Source organism: Hyalella azteca, unplaced genomic scaffold (assembly GCF_000764305.2).
Source record: "Hyalella azteca isolate HAZT.00-mixed unplaced genomic scaffold, Hazt_2.0.2 contig16605, whole genome shotgun sequence".
Taxonomy (NCBI): domain Eukaryota; kingdom Metazoa; phylum Arthropoda; class Malacostraca; order Amphipoda; family Hyalellidae; genus Hyalella; species Hyalella azteca.
In genome coordinates, this window is record NW_025946421.1 from 90,985 (window position 1) to 111,888 (window position 20,904).

General features: G+C 39.1%; 1 protein-coding gene across 2 annotated transcripts in view; it reads left to right on the forward strand.

The window, feature by feature from the left end:
* Positions 1-14,190, forward strand: part of LOC108675945 (transcription elongation regulator 1) — a 32,657-nt gene extending 18,467 nt beyond the window's left edge. Inside the window, exons 9-20 of one of the 2 annotated variants that reach the window (XM_018164000.2) lie at positions 99-409; positions 1,704-2,055; positions 2,566-2,723; positions 3,571-3,671; positions 4,115-4,373; positions 8,420-8,575; positions 9,802-10,212; positions 10,531-10,624; positions 11,102-11,292; positions 11,954-12,108; positions 12,965-13,151; positions 13,482-14,190. In XM_018164000.2, the coding sequence (XP_018019489.1) occupies positions 99-409; positions 1,704-2,055; positions 2,566-2,723; positions 3,571-3,671; positions 4,115-4,373; positions 8,420-8,575; positions 9,802-10,212; positions 10,531-10,624; positions 11,102-11,292; positions 11,954-12,108; positions 12,965-13,151; positions 13,482-13,700 (2,594 nt within the window). In that variant the 3' untranslated portion in view covers positions 13,701-14,190. The remainder of the gene's footprint in view (positions 1-98; positions 410-1,703; positions 2,056-2,565; positions 2,724-3,570; positions 3,672-4,114; positions 4,374-8,419; positions 8,576-9,801; positions 10,213-10,530; positions 10,625-11,101; positions 11,293-11,953; positions 12,109-12,964; positions 13,152-13,481) is intronic. The other variant, XM_018164001.2, reaches the window with a different exon arrangement.
* The last annotated feature ends 6,714 nt before the right edge of the window (positions 14,191-20,904 follow it).

The window sequence follows — 20,904 nt, forward strand, 5'->3', positions numbered from 1 at the left end:
CAATGAAATCAAGGTAGTGTGTATTATGTTGATGCTCTAAGCCTTCAATTTTGACCTGATTGCTCTAAATCTAAGTTGTCGTTGGCGCTACATTTCAGCTGCTCGTCTGGCGCTCGCTCAAGGCATCTCCTTGACTGCCCCCGTCAAGACAGAAGCGCCCCTTGAAGGCAAGATATCGGACGGGACTAAGATGGAGAGTAAACAGGAGGACGGCGAGCCCATGGACGAAGACAGCGATGACGATGACAGTGACGACGATGTCGTTAAGAAGGAAGCGTCAGATAGCGACTCTAAAGACGGCGTCAAAACAGAGAGTCTCAACGGAGACGTCAAAAAGGAGGATCCAGCGGCTGTTGCAACCAAAGAAGAGATTAAGGAAGAAACTCAAATGGAAGTTGAGGAAAGCAAGGTGAGTTCTTTGACGAATATACTGGGGTTGGATACAATAAAGGAAACACCTTATAACTACACAAAGTATATTTTATCGTGGTGTAGGTCCACCTTTTGCGGCAATTATAGCCTCAATTCTCCTAGGCATAGATGCTTACAAATTGTTGATAATTTCCAAAGGAATTTTAGCCTAATTTTCAATTAAACATTCATTTAACCTCTTTCAATTAGACTCCAGTTTAACCCTCTTTCGGACTTTTTTAACCCTCTCCCTACATACACTTGGCCAGAGGTCGGAAATAAGGTAAACTATCATTATTCATAGAAAACCACATTTTCTTACTGCTCCAGGGAAAAATTCTCGAGGTTTTTACACCATTCTAAATTGAGACCAGAGTTTTTCTAATAACAGCTTTTCCATAGAATTCAGATTTTTGCAGCTCTCGACGAACAGTTTTTATGAAAACTTGGTTCTGAGGTGTCCATTGAGGTCTGCTGTCATTTTCACAGCCGTGAGATCTTCCGATTTTCTAAATAATTTGATTAAGAGACCAACGGCCTCTCTCAGACAACTACGAATTTCAGCAAGACCTGTGCATTTCTGATGACGTTTTTCCTCTCTTTCAAAAACAGTCATTACTTTAGAGACAGTGCATCTTGAAACGTTAATCATTCGGGAAGTTTCTGTCACACTAGCACCTGTCATACAAACACCAATAATTTAGCCTCTTTGAAATTCGAGAAGGTTTGCCATTTTTATAAAGTTATAATCGTAAATAGCTGCAAAAGCTTGAAATTTCATTTAGCAACGATAATAAAACATAAAAATATGTAAGTTGGTATTGTTTATAACATGTTCAAAAATTATGATCTCAAAATGTTTGGTGTTTCTTATTATATCCAACCCCTGTGTATCTCCATTTATGATCTTTGAAATGCTGAAGTATTGCTTATTCTCGGTATTGAACGCTATTATTTCGATCCTATATAGTTGAGTTTGTTCACGTCGTGAATTCTATTTTTTATTCGTGTATGTTGTATACATTTAAGGCCATTGTATTCCATTTAGCCAACATATCCTCGGTTTAACAATTGCCTTAACAAATGGACAGACAAATTGTCTAATCAGCTATACAATCAGCCAACAACTTCGAGGCTTCTGCCACCGTTCATTCCCCAAATTTAGGATGTTCCGTTAATATCGTTTATTTTCATATTATTTCTGTTTCTATCAATATTACCTTTGGTTTTAAAATTATTGTTTGTATTATTACCGTTTGTGTTTCCTGATAACTAAAAATTACAACTGCCAGCAGCCAAGCGAGGAGGAAGAGGCGCGCAAGGCGGCCGAGCTGAGTAAGCCCGTGTGGTCGCTGCCGGTGCCCAACACGCCGTGGTGTGTCGTGTGGACTGGCGACGCAAAGACCTTCTTCTACAACCCCACCAGCAAGGTGTCCGTATGGGAGAAGCCCCCAGAGATTGACGGCAGGCAGGATGTTGATAAAATGCTCGCCAACACCCCACCCGAGGTGCTCAAAATCCGGCAGCAGCTCCTGGGTACTCCTGCTACTCCTGCTGCTGCAGGGGGTGCGGTTAATGCTGCTCCTGCCACAGCTGCCCAAACTGAAGGAGAGGAACCACCTAATAAGAAAATTAAAACTGACAGTAAGTTGAAACATTCCATTCAGATGTACAATTGTCCGAAACTTAGTCAAACCACCTAATAAGAAAATTTGAACTGACGGTAAGTTGAAACATTACTTTCAGATATATAATTGTCTGAGACTTTATCAGCGTTTCACTTTAGGCTGTTCTCCTCGAAAGTTAGAAAATTGTTACCCAGGTTGTTGAAAGTTCTGCAGCACGATTTGGTGTTACCGAGTGATTCCTGCTTCATAGTTGCGGGCCTGGGCAACTGGTTCGTTGATGTAGGCTGAAATGCCTAATGAGATGCATTGCTAAAGGAATATTTCACTTGAATTTGTACTAATTGGAGGTTGAAGTTATATGTGTAGGACGTCAGTAAGTAGAAACGTTTCGTTGCAAATATCTCGGAACTACATCTCGTTTTATATCTGAGATAGCATCCAGGATCTCAAGTCCAACTATAGAAAAATTAAAGTGTAATACAAACCTAAGGTTTGGGATGATTTATTTTCTTTTACCCTGTCGTAGCTGATGCCGGAGCCAACTCTGTGCGTGAAGCGATCAAGCGCATCGACGTCGGCAAGGAGGCGGCCATCGAGGCCGAAGTGAAGGCAGCCAGGGAGCGCGCCATTGTGCCGCTCGAGATAAGGATGAAGCAGTTCAGGGACCTGCTTGCCGAACAGGGCGTGAGTTGACTTAAACGTATCACATTTTGCCTTACTTCATTTTAAATACAGTACTTATATGTATTTGCTGTTGTTGATTGAGGGAATAAGCTTTGAGGAATCGCCTATTTCTTCGCCTATCTCTGGCTCATTTTATCTTCGTGGCGGTAAGTTGGTTCGCTCCCTTCTTTCAGCAGACAATATACTGAAACTTATGCACTCTGACATCTGAATGGTGCATTCAGACTGGGGCATGGCATTCGCACTCGCACTAGATATTCGAGCTACGGGAAAGTGAATAACAAGTTAAATGGAAACAGACACTAAATATGTGTAAAAAACCGTCTTAGTGCTAAGATATTTGCACAAGTACGTATACGTAAAAAAACTGCCCACAACGCTCTATTGCACCGAACTAATTACTCATTAAATATTAACGAATAAATTCGAGTTGAATCTAAATTTTCCCCTCATGCCTCCCTCTTGGTTCTTAGGAAAACAAGGGAATGTAGGGTATCAATTTTTAGAATATCTGTAGACCAAATTCATTAGAATAAATTCTTTAAATAAGATACTATTTACAATAAGTTATAATTTACAACTATTCTTAGGTATGTTGTCAGTGCAGTTATTACCAATATCAAAAATTCGAACTAGCTATCCGTATTTCACATTTTTCCAGTCTGTGAATAATACAATTTAGAAGCGCTTCTTGAGGACCTTTTTCTTTTCTTCACCAATATTACAGTAAATCTGTTGATTCGTTTTAAAACCATTGACGGTAGTGACGGCAATTTATTGATCTAGTATCGTCTGTTTCATTTGGACGAAGTCCCGTGCTGGATGTTAACGTTGCTACATCTTGCAGGTGTCAGCATTCAGCTCCTGGGAAAAAGAACTCTCGAAGATCGTTTTTGATCCCCGATACCTGCTGTTGCCCTGTAAGGAAAGGAAACAAGTTTTCGAAAAGTGAGTATTGGTTTTTTAGTCTTTATTGCTGATTTTATATTATTCATTTGAAGAACTACGTATTAATTCGGAGAGGATTTCAGGCCTTGGTGCATCTCGTTAATATTTGTCATCTGAAATCAATTGCATTGACTACTTCACTTTTCTATTCTTGATCGACCGTGATTGCATGCCGTTTTCGGTGAATTACCATAAACTTGTGTAACGCCAACTTGGTGGTCAGGTACGTGAAGGAGCAGACTTGAGTATCACTTGTATAACGCCAACTTGGTGTTCGGGTGCGTGCAGGAGCGGCTTTAAATATCACTTGTATAACGTTAATTTGGTGGTCAGGTACGTGAAGGAGAGGCTTTAAATATCACTTGTATAACGCCAATTTGCTTGTCAGGTACGTGAAGAAGCGGACTTAAATACCACTTGTATAACGCCAACTTGGTTTTCAGGTACGTGAAGGAGCGGGCCGAGGAGGAGCGACGTGAGAAACGCAACAAGCTGAAGGAGCGCAAAGACGAGTTCCGGCAGCTGCTCGAGAGCGCCAACCTGACGGGCAAGAACACCTTCACGGAGTTCTGCAGTAAGTTCTCTAAGGATGAACGCTTCAAGAACATCGAGAAGATGAGGGAGCGCGAGTCCCTGTTCGACGAGTACCTGCTAGAGGTGCGGCGCCGGGAGAAAGAAGAGAAGCTCGCCAAACGTGAACAGGTGAGAATAATGACGACTGAGCGCGCGTAGGTCGAGGCGAGCTGGTGTTGCTGCTTGCGGGTTGTGCTGCACTGGTCTGCACGGGGGCGCTGGCACTTAGCAGTGATGGATTCAAATGAGCTTATTCCGAAGGTGCTGGCCTCGCATACTAGTAGGGAATAAAAGTCCCCACTTCTTGGCTTGATAGAAGTGCGTTGTTATCCATAATGGGAGAAGGTCTGTTCTTCATTTGTTTAATTTGTCATGCGTTCAATGTTGGTCACAATTCATTGAGATCCTCATATTAACATATTTTGCTGGCGGCAGAACCCTTTCTACTAACTGAATGTATGACATTGGTGAGAAAATCGTTCACACTAAAAACATTAGGAAACGCAATGAAATGTCAAATAGATCAAAAATAGATACATTTTATAGTAACTTCGATCTATCACACGTATTTATTTGCCGACTTTTGCGATGTGTTTCTTGCTGTAGAGGTTTCCAGTGAATCTATACTATAGGAACCCTCTGCGCCCCCGTGCCACCAGCGCGGCCTTCCCGCTCGTTCTACGGCCACTCGTCGAGCTAGTGATGAGGTTTACGTGCTTAGCTCTGCTCCTTGAAACTTTCCGCCGTGACTAATAAGAGAAAAAACTTTGCATTTGCTCACTCGCCTTACTTAGAGTCCGTGCTAATATGAATATAATCGTCACGTGCTGGGGATAAGACAGTTAAATCAGCCGTATTATTTGCTTGAGAGCAACAGAAACAACTTGACGCTTTTGTTTCAGCCTTGATGCTGCTTTCAGCTTCTTTAGTAAGCCTGCGAAATCCAGGTTAACGATATTTTCAGTGAAAATTGTTATCTACCATCATGTGAGACAGTAACTTTGGTTCAATTGGCTCATATCTTGATATCGTCTTAAAAACTAAGTGGGCTCCACTAAGACATGACGTCTAGCGTCACTAGTATTTCTGTTAGGGTTCAAAGACTTATTAGCCATTTTGAGATCAATGAAACCATTTATCCCGAATAATAATTCACTTTTGTACGATCAATAAATTGATCACCAAATGAAATGAACTTCACCGGTCATGAGCATACGTATGCAGAAAAGAATTGCTTGGATTTCTCCTAAAAGTTGTGGTCAAGTTTCTCGAGCACTGCTAAAACTAACGATACTTCAGAGAACCAAATTGCGTCACTGGTCTGTTCTTTTTCTGTTACTATGAATGCACTATTATCTGTGAAACAATTTTCAAAATTATTCGTCATTGTTCTCAAGCTTCATGGTTTCTCTGCAATGTCGTTCCTATTATTTATTGGATCATTAAATTTTTCTTAACCTGATTTTGTTTCACATTTTATTCATGTGCACATTTATTTTAATTACTTCTCTTCTCCAGCAGATAATAATTTTAATTAGTACTCTGTATAACAGTATGCATTCTTGTCAGAGATTTCAATGATGTATTTGTTAGAAATATTCTCAAGACAAATGCTGCAAGCCCATTATTAATTTAATCAGAGATCAAATTGATGATATCTATAGGTAATTACATTTTTACATAATTATTTTGGATAATGTTCTCGTAAGCAAGTATTTACTGCTCTTGCTCAATATATTTTTATTGTCTCTAATTCTAAAGCCTTATATAAATTTGTAGGCACTGATGGTTTAGTTTTATGCTAAATATTTTTACATTCATTCTTAAAATCTTGGACTCTGGCTACGTGCATGCGCTCACCAGAGTCAGGTTGAGACGTTCAATTTGTGGCACCTGGCGGCAGAGGCCAGTCTGTCGGTTGGTAGCACCAAATATGAATCTTTTCATCATTTCGTTTCCTAAAATTTCATTAGTAGATGTCAGTATAATTTGCTTCTATGAATGAATAAGTAATGCTTCATCTTATAATTGACATTCAGTATACTATTTTTGTGTATGGCTTACCTCTAACAGTGATTTTCTCCGTTATTTTAGTCTTTAAGATGATGTCTTACGAACCAACAGGTACAGACTGGCCTGATGTCGTCAGGTCCATTTTCCTGTTGAAATTGTAATGTAATCCATATATTATTCCATCCTTGAATTTGGATTTAATAACTGATCTATTCCAGGTTTAGGATTTATTATTAAGTTATATATGATGACATTCATGCACACATTTTGTTGGTATTGTTGACATGCTTTTTGAGAAATTGCTGTCTAAGTCTGATTAATTTACAAATGTCAAATTTATTTTTATTTACCAAATAATTCAACAAAAAGTGTCAAAATCACTTGTCCATTTGATGTTTGCCTCTAAATGCTGTTAGACGTTAGGTTTTTGTGATGATTCCCGTCAAAACTTGTCTCAGCAAATGTGATGATGTAGAGATATTTTAACTAGTTTGAACAAGTATTTGAGCAATATATTCCAGATCACTCTTGTATAAACCTGCCGTTGTAATTATTTTTCGTTAGGATGCTATTAATGTGTCTTATTCTGTGAAATTTGTCTCTCTTCGATTTGTAAGTATTGCGTCTACTAGTTAATGATTTATTTTAGATGATCAGTATATCTATGGAAATGATCTTCATTCATTAAATTGACTTCTCTTTTGAGTAAGTCTTGGCCTTAATAATTCATGTCGTTAGAAAATTACATCCTTTGAATGTTTGATCAAGAACAATAATGTAATTCTTTTATATGTGGAATTATATTATAAGGCTCTTCACTGTACAGATCTTCGGCAATTCAACCGTAAGTTATTTTTGTATCCACTATGAATAATTAATGGCTAAGAGGAAGTTCTGAGTGGTAAGATATCGATGCCCTAGAACTGGTCTCGCCTGACGCCGCCTTCTTATTGCTGTGTAAGTCCCTGAATAATTAATGGCTAAGAGGAAGTTCTAAGTGGTAAGATACTGATGCCCAAGAACTGGTCTCGCCTGACGCCGCCTTCTTATTGCTGTGTAAGTCCCGCCGCTCGAGTGACGCCGGCGGCGCTGGGTGTAAACTGACATCATCAACACAGGTACCGTTGCTGCTGCCAGTCATCGAGTCCCAATTAATATGGCTCATGACTTGATGCTGCACCACGTGAGTCTCACACGAAGTCATGCGTTGTTTGTGCTCCACTTACTGCCGCTGTGACTGCAGTACCTCCACCGTCCCGTCTCCGGTTGTAGCTTTCACCCGTGGCTGCTGCCGTTGGACGACCTAAAGAGACTTCGGAAGCACCACAAAACGAACAACCCTCAAGATCGCCTACTGCCTACTTTGTTGCTGGGTACTAAATACTCCCAACTACCTTAACTTGAGCCCTTAGAACCACTCCTGCTCTAACTTAAAATTTTCGTACTGCCACTTTAGTGCGTACGTACTTCTACAAAACGATAGCAGTGAGCGTCTAAACTATTAATTCTTACACACTGTAGGCTCAATATTAGAAATTTAAATTCTTCAGTAATCTGCTAATATGGATCTCCATCAAATAAATTGACTCACTTTGTATTTGAATATAGAAAATCGATCATATTTAATTCTCAACATCTAGCTTATCAGTTACTATGTCCACACAATCTGGCTGCTGAACGTTGCCTTCGAGCGTTAAACTTTGTGCGTTAATGTTCATGTATAAAAAGCTAATTTTTTTCAGGTATAGCTTTATTTAGACTAAGCTTTGTATCTTCAAAACCTTAAAATTGTTCTCATTAGAAATTTAGATTTAGCCATAATCGGAAAAAATGTTATAAGAGTTTGAGTAGAAATTATTTAAACACAATGACACAGTTCTTTGTAAATTTAGAGCACCAGATTTTGGCATTGCTCGAAAATTGTTTTATACATGGGTGAAAAACTTAAGGCTCACTTTTGTTCTCTTTCAGCCTAATATTTTCCTTCCAGATGGATTACCTTTGATTTTAACATTGAAAATCGTTAATACCTTTTTCCCCATGCTTCAGCCTGGCTGTCATCAGCTCTGCCATGGCTGGACCATATCCACATATTTGATCCATGTTTTATTGAAGATAAGCTATTATTTGCTGCTTTTGACTAGTAAATTCTGCGATCATAGGTACGCAAGGATTTCCTGGCAATGCTCAAAGAGTTTGAGTTTGATCGTCACGCTCGCTGGTCGGAAGCTAAGCGCAAACTCGAGACCGACCCTCGCTACAAGGCCGTCGAGAGCAGCGTACAGCGAGAGGACTGGTTCAGAGAGCATCTCGTTAAGGTCAGACTGGATAACGTCATAATGACATGACATATGTATTATGTGGACATATACCGGTATTATGTTATGTGGACACATGTTGACATTTTATGTTTTGACATAAAATGTCAAATTTTGATACAGCATAAAATTGACATTTTATGCTATGACATATGTTGACATTTTATGCTATGACATATGTTGACATTTTATGTTATGACATATGTTGACATTTTGTGTTAGGACATATGCTGACATTTTATGTTATGACATATGTTGATATTTTATGCTATGACATATGTTGACATTTTATGTTATGACATGTTGACATTTTATGTTATGACATGTTGACATTTTATGTTATGACGTGTTGACATTTTATGTTAAGGCGTATGTTGACATTTACTTGCCATACCAAACCTTTAGGTCCGTCGCGGTAACAAGCTATTTACTGTTGTGAGCAATTGACGAGTTGAAATACATGCATTAAATTAATCATCATTTGCTGATGATTAATTATTCATGCATTAATTAATCATTTATTGCTGTAGTAGAGTTTTTTGTACAATTGAACTTAAATAAAAAAGATCGCTGGAATGATGTTATTAAATCGTATAGTTACTGAGCACGTTAATATGAAAGCCAGGTTAAGTAAACGCATGTAGAGAAGGGCATACGAAACTGAATTACTTATGTCTAGAGTAACAACATCAAGCCTTTAATTTTGACGAGCTCTAAGATTCATGTATGATCCTTCATCCATTCATTGAAAAGAAATTATATTTTTATTACATTGAATCGTATCTAGTTTGATTAACAAGTTACAACGCTGCCGCTATTTCTAAATAGTATCATTGTGTATTTCCTCCTATTGAATCTTTATAGGAATATGAATTAATAAACTATATTTTTCGACTGATTAAGTGAGAAAATTGTGAAATAGTTGGTTGTAATTCCCTTTTCAGCCGAGGGTTATATCATCATTCAAATTATGAAATTTCTTTTTTATGTGATCTAGTTCTTCAAATTATGAAATTTCTTTTTCATGTGATCTAGTTCTTACTAAGTTTATTTATTGAGTTCCATTTTGTTTATTATTGAGGTACAGTGATTGTTGTTGGTATATGATCAATCAAACCTTACCGACAACTAGCATGTATCCGTGTTGTGTTTTGATTATTCGTTAGGGTAAGCACATGGATATGTTGGATTTTAATTTTTCTTATACGATGATTTATGCTGCACAGGTAAAAGAAGAACGAAATCGCGAGCGTGAACGCGAACGGGAGCGCGAACGAGAGAGAGATCGCGAACGTGAACGTGAGAGGGAACGAGAGCGTGAGCGAGAGCGAGAACGCGATCGAGATAGGGACCGAGACCGGGATCGCGAACGTTACGGAGATCGTGACCGTGGAGATCGGGATCGGGACAGAGACCGTGACCGCGACAGGATCAAGGATCGCGATGTTAAGGAGAAGAAGAGAGAGAAAAGTAAGGACCGAGATCGCGAGAAGAAGAAAAAGGATAAGAAGGACAAAGATAAAGATAAGGATCATAAGAGCAAGGATAAAGATAAAGACAAGCCAAGGGATCGAGAGGAGGAGAAAGAAAAGAAGAAAAAGAAGGATTTGGAAGAAGAACAGAACCGTAAGAGCGAGGTAAGAACTTGCTTTATTTTTGTGCAGACATTCATTACCATTCTGTCCATCCTTTTGTGGACTGAGACTCGCCTCACTCGTACAAAATGATCATTACTTTCTAGTTGCAACAATCTGTTTTAGTTTTACACACTTATTTGAAAATTTATTAATACCTTATATTTCTCATAATATCTGTTTTAATTGGCTGGGACCACGTTTTTTTCAATTAAAATTAACAATAGTCTGAAGATTTTTAAACCGGCTGACGAGATCCGCTATTCGTTCCACTCACCACTTCATTTCCTGCCTCAGGATTTATTATTATGTTTCCATCAGGGGGAGGAGAGTGAACACGATGATGCCGGCGCTGTCCAGGAGAACAATCACGATGAGGAAGGCGATCAGAAGGCTCCCGAATCTGAGGAAGCTGGTGAGTTTTAAGTGCTTACTTCGTCAATTTAATGAAATATGTACGCCATGAAGTATTATTTGGTTGACGTTAAGGTTATCAAGTCGAGTTCTAAGAAGTAAAACTTATCATTTAACTCTTAGGACTCGCAAAGAGTCGGCAAATATTATAATTAAATAAAATAAATCGATCCATAATTTCGTGGTTGATGCAGCTAGTCTCATCTGTTTCCTGAAGTTCAATTGGGCTTGGGCTGAAAGTGGACAATTAAATTACTTGAGTTTCATCACGGAGACACTGTCTTTTAAATTATCCATTTCAATGAGCCTTCTTTCGAAAATATCGTGCCTTTAACTTGATGTTGTCCCCGCACTCCGCTCAATTATTGAAATAGAATAAGCATTCTGCTTTGAGAGCAAATATCACTGCCGTGATTTTTAGGCAAATCCACTATTGATGCCCTGTTGCGTGTAGTAAAATAACAAATTCTATTATCAGTTGACGAAGAAGCCCGTCGCGCTGAAGAAGAGGGAGCTGAGCGTCAGCGTCGCATTGAAGAGAGTCTGCGCAAGCGCGAGGCTGAGGTGCAGAAGGAGCTATCGGCGCACCTGCGCGACCGCGACAAGGAGCGACAGCAGCACAAGCACGATGAAGCCGTGCACTGCTTCAACGCTCTGCTCGCTGATCTGGTCAGTCGCTAACTGGACCGATGTATAATGGCGAATGTAATACCTTTACAGCCAGATCAATTATCCATTTCGGTAGATAAATATGGCAGAAATGTGTTATTCAATGACAGAATCATCGATAAAAGCTGTTAATTACTGCCCAGTTGATTATGAAGCATAACAATGGATTATGTCCGAAAAAAAAAATTTTTTCTCCGGTGTGTTTTAGCTTCCAAAGCGTGTATCCAAGTACATAGTCATTTATTTCATCAATAGTCTATTATCGATAAAATTAGTTGAAATAAAAATACCATTCGAATAATTTAACTAATGAAAAACAACATTCAAGTTATCAACTTGAAAAACTCTTGAATCAGTGAAGGAAATTTATTGCAGCACGGTTTAATGAATGTTCCTTGATTTTTTTAATCTTTTAATTTTTGCAAATATGACATACATACATAAGATACCTAATCGTACTGTTTTGATCCATTGATTTTCTCATGGTGATCCAGCTGTAATGATCTATGAAAACTTAATATCAATCGGGATTGTGTTGCATTTAGTCATTTATTAGCTCGCGCCTATCCACTCTAGATTTTTTTATACTACACCTGTACTTGTTCTTAACGAGTGTGCGAGTTGAATGTAATATAATGGAGAGCCTTCATGATGTGATCAGGTACGCAGCACAGACTACACGTGGAAGGAAGCCAAGAAGTCCCTAAAGAAAGACTCTCGCTGGGAGTCTGCGGCCGTACTGGACCGCGAGGAGCGCGAGGCGCTCTTCAACCTACACGTCGAGACGCTCACAAAGAGGAAGAGGGAGAAGTTCAGGTGAGCTTCATACTTGTTCTTTTTCGGTGCAGGTAATAGTTGACCTGACCTGCGATACTTCAAGTGTGACGTGCCTCACTTGTGAGGTGCGGAGCTGCGGAGGTGATGCGCTTAAGTAGGTTGATAAATGTTAAATGTACATACAATATTTTTTTGATGATTGAGCAAGTGTGGTTTGGATACCTTTTGTTTAACCGAAGTGAGACGCAGCAAAAAATGTTCTAGAGGTACTGGACCTCATCAGTGTGGAGATAGGACTTTTTTTCTGTTTTCGATTGTCAACCGAAATGTTTTCTAATGATTAACTGACTTGAGTGTTTTTTAACTACGGTGCAACTTTTTAGTTACATCAGAATTTTTTTTTTTCATTGACAATTAGTTACCGTTAAAGGATAACTTGATCAAACTTTCTTGACATTTACCATCATGGAACACTACATATGTTGAAGTCCAGTTGATGCTTGGCCAATATGTTATTGAACTTGAAGTTTATATTACAATCAGATGACTTATAATTTAGCTGGCTGAATTTAGTAAGTACGCTCTTGTACTAATAATATACATCGCGAGAATTTACAGACTGAGATAATTTACAAAGGATCGCTTCCGTTTGATATTAACTACGACCATTTAAAAACCTATAATTAAATGTCCAATGATGGCAAAGAGTGTTCCAACATAACGAGAATTCTTTCATCCGTCTCGTAGTAATCCCGATATTTTATTTAAAATGTACTCGATCGAAGATTTGTGTTTCATACTACTCTTTATTTTTGTACGTGACAACCTGGGTTTCAATTTCTCAATTGTCATTGAATATACGATTGGTTCTAATAAATCTCCACACTTCTTGTAGAGAGCTGCTGGACGAGCTAGGCGAGATCTCGTTGGACTCGTCCTGGAAGGACGTTAAGAAGGACCTGAAGGACGACCCGCGCTACACGAAGTTCTCCTCGTCCGACAAGAAGTGCGAGAGGGAGTTCAAGGACTACCTTAAAGACAAGCTCGTCGCTGCCAAAGCTGACTACCGGGAGCTGTTAAAAGTTCGTTGCGTACCTTAGCGACTGGAGAAATTGTGTTAATATGCTTGAAATTTTAATGTCTACCTGTGGCATACGCACTCTGATGTATTTTCCGCACTCGATGATGTTTCATTTAATTGGGAGCGTGGGCTTCTATTAATTTTTATATGTTTAGTAATTTGTCAATGTGTTAAGTTTTCCTGCTTTTAGATTCGTATTCTACTATTCCTAATGGATTGAAAACAACACGGCCAAGTTAGGCATTCAAATTTTATAGAATGGGCACCTAATAAATCGATTTTTCTTTGTGAATTTACTTGTTTTTTTTCTGATTTTTTTCATTTTTTACAGGAGACGAAGATGTTGACTCACCGTTCGTTCTCGCTGTGCGACGAGAGCGAGCAGCACTTGCGCGAGGTTGTCGAGGTGCTGCGTAAGGACCGCCGCTACCTCATGCTTGAGTGCATGCCTGAGGCCCGCCTCACCATCCTCACTTCCTACTTAGAGGAGCTGCACAAACGCGGGCCTCCGCCGCCCCCCACCGCCTCGGAGCCAACACGACGGAAATAATCACTCGCTTAACTCCGCCACTAACGACGCTTTTTAGGCGTTTCTTTCTTGGCAAACGCGCGAAGATTCGTGGAATTTGTGGGGCGATCTACGCGCTTTCCACAACTCTGCCAGGGATGTCTATTCCAGGGAGAGGAATTAATTAAAGTGATTTAGGTTTTCAATTCAAGTCATTTTTAAGCTCTTGCATACTAGATCTTCTCTTGAGAAGGTAGTTTCGATTTACTCGTTACTGTTCTTTTTTTTTAAATTGAAATATTTATGACGATCTCATAAACCTCATTCGAAAATATTTGCATCTAGATGACGTTCTTTGCAATCCAGAGTGCCCATAATATACGCGTATGTCAATTCCAGCGCATTATTATTAAATTATTTAAATTTACTGATAACAAATCAATTTATCGTGCCGTGTTGAAGACCGATGTATTGATTTCGCTCGACGCCCTGGTTTAAAAAGCCATTTTGTATAGTAAAACCAGTGTAAATTTTTCGTGTCTCCATCCCCTGCCAATAATTGAATTACGTAGTCAATGATACTATCATAATATGTTATTCAAAATAGAATTCCGTTAGAGATAAATAGGTATCCAATTACTTCGAGTCATCGACGTTACAATGGTGTTACAGTGCTGGGCCATTCCTTGTAGTTCTCTCGTCGAGCAACTCCATTGCTATGAACTTGATAGGTCATTATGATATGTAACCACTGGTAAAATATTGTTAACACCAGTTTCTATATTATTTGATGTCGTGCTCGGTCGGCAGTTGAGCTAAAGAAATGAAGCCTCTGTGCTCGCGTATTATATATATATACAAGACTTGTGCCTAGAGTGGCTCTGAAAGCTTAGGCACGGATATAATCAGCAGCTGTAGGAGTGCAATGTTTGAGCTGTAGGAGAGCACGCTAGTGTCATTGCGCGGCGCTGTTAAGCCCTAATCTAATATACATGAGCATTTACTTTCTAGTCGTGACGTAGCAGGAAAATTGTGCATTACGCAAATAATATTAACAACGGGACTGAGCTCTGTATGAAGACTCCCATATTAGATACTTGCATTACATCATTTAAAATTCTAATTCGCCCCATGGACTGAGCTCAAAATTTTCATCACCGGACAATATTTATGTCTGGATTTCGTTGACGGTTGTCGTTTGACATTTTAATTAAGGGACCGCCTAACCAAATCTCACCTGATCCATCATTGGCTATCAGTCCCTGAGCTTAGAACATGGGAATTTTGTATACATATTTTCTTTATTCGCAGGCTTATCTGCGGAGTCCTCAAATAAATATTTGAACGGTATTTTCTATGATTTATCCGTTACTCTACACGATATTGCCTCAGGCAATTAGGAGATGAATATTCGTTCTGTTGAAAACGAATTTGCATATACACTGGGCCATTGGTGGCAGCCATTTCTTCTACGGTATTCCATCACATGAGGATGCCACAAATTATACAGGCCAGTAATTATATGTACGTGGCATTAGCTTCTGATATTTTTTTTTGTTAGGTGACTGCATTCATTCTTTAACATTTTTTTAATCCCATCCACCAAAAATTTCAAAATTTGAAACCTGAATTTTACGAATTATTCATTTGTGAATTCTATCACTTGAATACGCTTCATGTCATGTGAGTTAAACGAAGTTGAAAAGCTAGTTATGTTAAAACTTACTACATCATGTTTAAGGTTAGATATAACATAACATAGTGATCTCGGCGCTGAAGCGTAGGCCTGATGTGGCCTGTCGCCGATTCATTTCCTTTTCGTGCCTTTTTCACACAAGATCTAAAATCGTGTCATTTCACCGGATCTTTTCATGACTGACGATAGTTTGAAGAAGCTACTAGACTTCCACCTGGTTCGATAAGGTGCTAGGCATTTCAAATCTGAACATATATTTTTCCATAGCTTTATCTAGTCTGTTCTTGGGAAACTTCTCTTTAAAATGTAACAATATACAAACAGTGTCAAGTCAATGAAACATTTTCATGACCGGGCTCGCCAAGCTCCCGCGTATCCACGTTAGCCGCGTTGCTACCCGCCAACTTTGTATCACACTGGCGCCTCAGCTTACTTGCTCGTTCCTACACATTTGGACGTTTTGGTAGCAATGGAGAAAGAAAGAATAAAGCAGAAAGGATTAGGCTGTTGTGCAAAAACTCCTTCCTTCAGTGAGAGACCGATATTTAAGAAAATTGTTCGACATTAACGATGTTGATGCCAACGAAGTGCCGGCAAAGCCGTGTTGTGCAGATTTTGCAAGCCTGCCTCCCGTTTAACACGGTGATTTACTAAACTATTTGGTGGTCAGCCAATACACCTTGCAAGAATTCAAGGCATACAAGACGCTTGAAGCTTACAATTTGTGCATGGATGGGTACAGGCGATGGAGAAACGAAACTTCAACGAATCAAGAAAGGCGATGTACCTGGTAGAGTTAGTTTGGTAGTACAACTTGAACTGGACAAAGATAATGATGCTGATGAATGGAACCTTCTAAGAATGGAAAATGAAATTCCTTTTCACCTTTTTGAAGAGGAAAAGGATAGAATTTTTTCAATGCTTACCAGGTAACCAGGGTTTGGACGGCTCATACTCATAGTAATACCGATCCCGATATTGGACGCGCTCATGTGACACCTCAGACCACAGAACTGACCAACAACACACCAATTCACCAGAAACATCGACGTTTTGCAAAACCAATTTATATTGAAATTGAAAGGCACTGTAAAGAAATCGAAATATTTGATGTTATAGAACAAAGCGAATCATTTTGATCTTCCAACAAACCAACCAACTGCAACAACACTATCATCGCTGCCGGATAATGGATCGGTAAATATTATCTGATCCGTAAAAATTATTACGTTTTATTCTTACTTATGTAGCTTATCTAAATGCAAGTAACAGATTTTGCCCCTGGAAAATGTATAGTATCGTATATAATAAATATTCACGGCTGGTAAACTGATATGCGATACGTATATCAGTACGAGCCATAAACTAATACGATATACACAGCATTCACGGCTAGTAAACTGAATAAACGCATTCCATTGTATAGTTTTCTGTTTAAATGGCCGTGAGAACAACTAGTACATCCTACAACGGTGCAGTAGCGTCCCATCTTCAAGCAAAAACTTCAAAAATAGACGATCGCAGTAGATTTAACACGTAGGCGAAAGCTAGACCCTGCTACAAATATGGCGGCCGATACCACAATGCATCTGGCGATTCGGTGCCGTGACGTCATCCTTTCGAGCCCGCAGTTGACTCTAATCTTTATATATGAGTCATCCAGATAGTCATTTTCTTCTACATTATTCGAGGACTGACTATAGCATAGACGTATTTTTAGAAGCGTAAGCTACTCATCCATATCGTCGCATATGATTTGATAAATCTTATGACATATATTTATTGCTAATTAAATATTTTTCAATCTCGGCTTATTGTTTTAAAACCTGACTTTTACTTTACCTAATTTGCTGATTTTAGTCATTTAAAATCTTTTTAGTCACGCTGCATGCCAGCATCCGGTGTTTGCTCCGTGAAAATCGCTTATTAAATTATAATGAATTGAAGTAAGCAAGTTTTTCAATACATCTCTCAACATAGTACTGTCTTTAGACAGATGTGAACATGGATAAAATTATTCATGTGAACTGTGCAGCCATGATATACATCTCTATGATGCTGAGTGCTCGACTGACATTCGTGAGCATTCGAGACATATATTGATATATATTAGTTAGTGCACTAACATGGTGATGATTTAATCGTATGTTCAGTAAAAGCTTGTATATATTTTTTCTAATCCTCACTTAATATTTTAATTTCTATCTAAATATCATGATTACATTTTGGTAGTCCCGAATGGGACTATGTAATAGTGAAATCAGCTGAGAAATTGGATGAATATACACGGAGTATATTTATATTTAATGGCGTAAATCACGAGCTCGCACCTGTTGCTTCTCATTTATGACTTTCGAAAATCCAAAAATGCTGCGTCCCCAACAATGCATTAATTAAAGGTAACAGAACAAGTAACAGTAGAGATACAAGTAACAGTAAGGCTTTTCCAACACAGAATTGCGTTCAACTGCAGGCGCGAGACGCACTAAGACGCGTCAGGTGCGTCTGGCGGCGCACCGCAGAAACGCGCTCCATTGATCTATTCATTTGAGCGGCTGATGGAGTCTTTGGCGGCTCGTAGGTTGTGCTTGAAATCAGGGTGGATTTTACAGAGCTAATCCGCTCATTTTTTTTTAGTATCTTAGGAGTAACGACGTGCTTAGATTTTGAGACATTTTCAATTAAGGTAATTAGAATTTTTACCATTTTCTTCGTAGCTATTGTGGCGACTGTGTTGATTATGCTAGCTAGATCTGGCGTGTCGCCGATTCCAGACTTCCTAGATTGTTTTTGCAGCTTGGCATGCATTTAGCCCAGACCCTAGCAACCCTCCGCCCTAGAGTATGTAACGCCAGTGCTGGAGGAGAGTTGATTAAAAAAATACTGGGGGTGGGGAGTAACAATAAAGTATTGAATTTCGAGTAGCACGTAGCACAAGCGCAGCTTGAAAGGCAAATATGAACTTAGATAACATTAATTAGGCACGTATTTGACTTACTTAGTCGCCGAGAAAGTTGTATGTAGAAATGTAAGATTCTACGACTCCTACATTTGTCTTTATGATCATTCTAAAATTGGAATTATGTTCAGACAACTGCAGCTCAAGTTAGTCACGCGACTAGCTACTGACTGTCGCTCTGGCGGCCATCTCAGCAAGTTAGTGCCATAGACGTTGCTCACAATTTAAATTAACTAAATCGACAATTCTACGGACCCGCCTGCGGGCTCGCCGCGGACTCGCGCAACTGGGACACTCATAATTCCTGAAATATTTAACGGATCTGTATGAATTTTGGAATGTGAATATTAATTATCGATACGCTGCCGCAGGAATTATTACAGCTTTTTACATGAATTATTTTTTAATTAAAACCAATAAACGTATTTTTTAAGCAACTGGGACACTCATAATTCCTTCAATACTTAACGGATCTGCTCGAATTTTGGAATGACAGTATTAATTATCGTTACGCTGCCGCAGGAATTATTACAGATTTTTACATGACTTATTGTTAGGTTAGGTTGGGTTAGGTTAGGTTAGGTTAGGTTAAGTTAGGTTAGGAAATAATTCATGCAAAAATCTGTAATAATTCCTGCGGCAGCGTATCGATAATTAATACTCACATTCCAAAATTCGAGCAGATCCGTTAGGTATTGAAGGAATTATGAGTGTCCCAGTTGCGCGAGTCCGTAGAATTGTCGATCGAGTCACAACTTACCTTTAATTACGATATCCATTGGCGGTTATGAATAAAATATCGTGGCATTACAGTTTGTTTCATGTCATGAAAATAATCTAATTTTCCAAGCATGCTTCAGGTTTTGAAACGTTTACGTTTGAGCACTTATGGTAAAATTTACGAATCGAAACCAAAAGTCGATTTTCGTGAATTTTAAAAAAATCTTGCTAATTTTTCTTATTGGAATATTTTAAAAAATTTTCAAGAAAGTTCTATTTCTAATAGGCACATCTTTTGAAAGATTCCATCCAAATTTGTTCTGACAATTTACTGCATCCTTATACATATGATATTTATTCAGCGAAGATTCTGAATAGTTAAATTGCATATTTCGTCGATATAGAAATTTACTGCTCTCATCATGGATCTCCATGGCAACGCTCGCTTCAGTTGCCATGGCGACGAAGGTAGCTTCTGAGGCCGTCAGCTGATCTAAAGGTTCTGAACATCACTGGCAATGTTCGTGGGCAGCGAAGCTGTGTGCATTTTACTTAGTTCTCATCATCCCAGTTTTTCAAGGTTATATGTATGCTAGGTAAAGTTCTATTGAATCGTCTTTTTATAACGGTCAAATCAAATTTTAGGCAGTATGCGATGAAGAAGGCATATAAAATTAAGAGTTAAAGGCGTATGATGTTTAGCGTTTTTCTCGCATCGTTCTTGCGACTACTAGCGTAAATAATTCTCAATTTATAATTTTTTTTCTTTTCGTAAGCCTAAACTCGGCATGCAGGATCTATGGAACAACGCATAAACTGCGTATCATGAATTAAAAGACTTATCCCTCATTCACCCGTGCACATGATCGCTCAACTGAGTAATTAAGTATTTCAAGATTCATTCCACGATATTTTGTTTTATTTATTGCAAGTTTAGTACCACTAATGCACAAGAATGACCACTCGCCCTACCAAGTGGAACTACTTGAGGAAGAGTCGTCCTCACGAGACCGTGGACCTCACAAGGAGGAGCCACCAGCCACCACCGCTGGTCCTCAGCCCAGCACAGTACGCTGAATTGGCCAGACTTGCTGGCGTGGAAACAACCCTTCCCGATCTTGTCCAGAAAAGTAGCATCAAGAACCCCGAAAAGGAAAATAAATTGAATTATTCGTCCAAACTCAGAGAAAACGAAAATTGTAAATCTAATAATCACGAAGCCACCGAAAAACTAATCCAAAAACCACAAGGAGCAAAACCAGAACTCCAACCAGAAGATTCGGCATCCAATTGCAGCGGGAGTTTAGCTACCTCAAAGGAACCGATGATGAGGACTGAACGAGGGAGTGTGAAAAATGGGCAAATTTCCAGCGCTGTTGTTAATAGTGCTCGCGTAGTCAACCGCGAACTTGACCAGAAGAATCGTGAGCTGAAATCAGTGAAAACTGAACCACTAGATGGGACCCATGGCTTCGATTCTACCGGACGTGAAATAGGGTCTAATCGTCCAATCGTTTCAGGAGAGACAAGTGACTCGACGTCAGATTCTTCCAGGAACAGACCTGCCATCAGTTCCGACAGCAACACACTTGAAGACTATCATTTCCCAGGGTTGGAACACACGCCAGAAATGAAACAGCTTATAACTCTCAGGAAACAGTTGCACGCCATGAAACTGCAGGTGATTAGATAATTATTTTGATTTTCCTAAGGTGAAACAAGCGAGCACGTTCAGACCACCTAATGGTCTTAGCCTCACAGCAGTGAGACGGAATAAAATTCTTTTGATTACAGTGTACGGCTGCTTATATAGAATAGTACGCCAAAGGTTTTATTACCACGTTTTTCTTAGCTCGCTTTCGTGTCTGTGA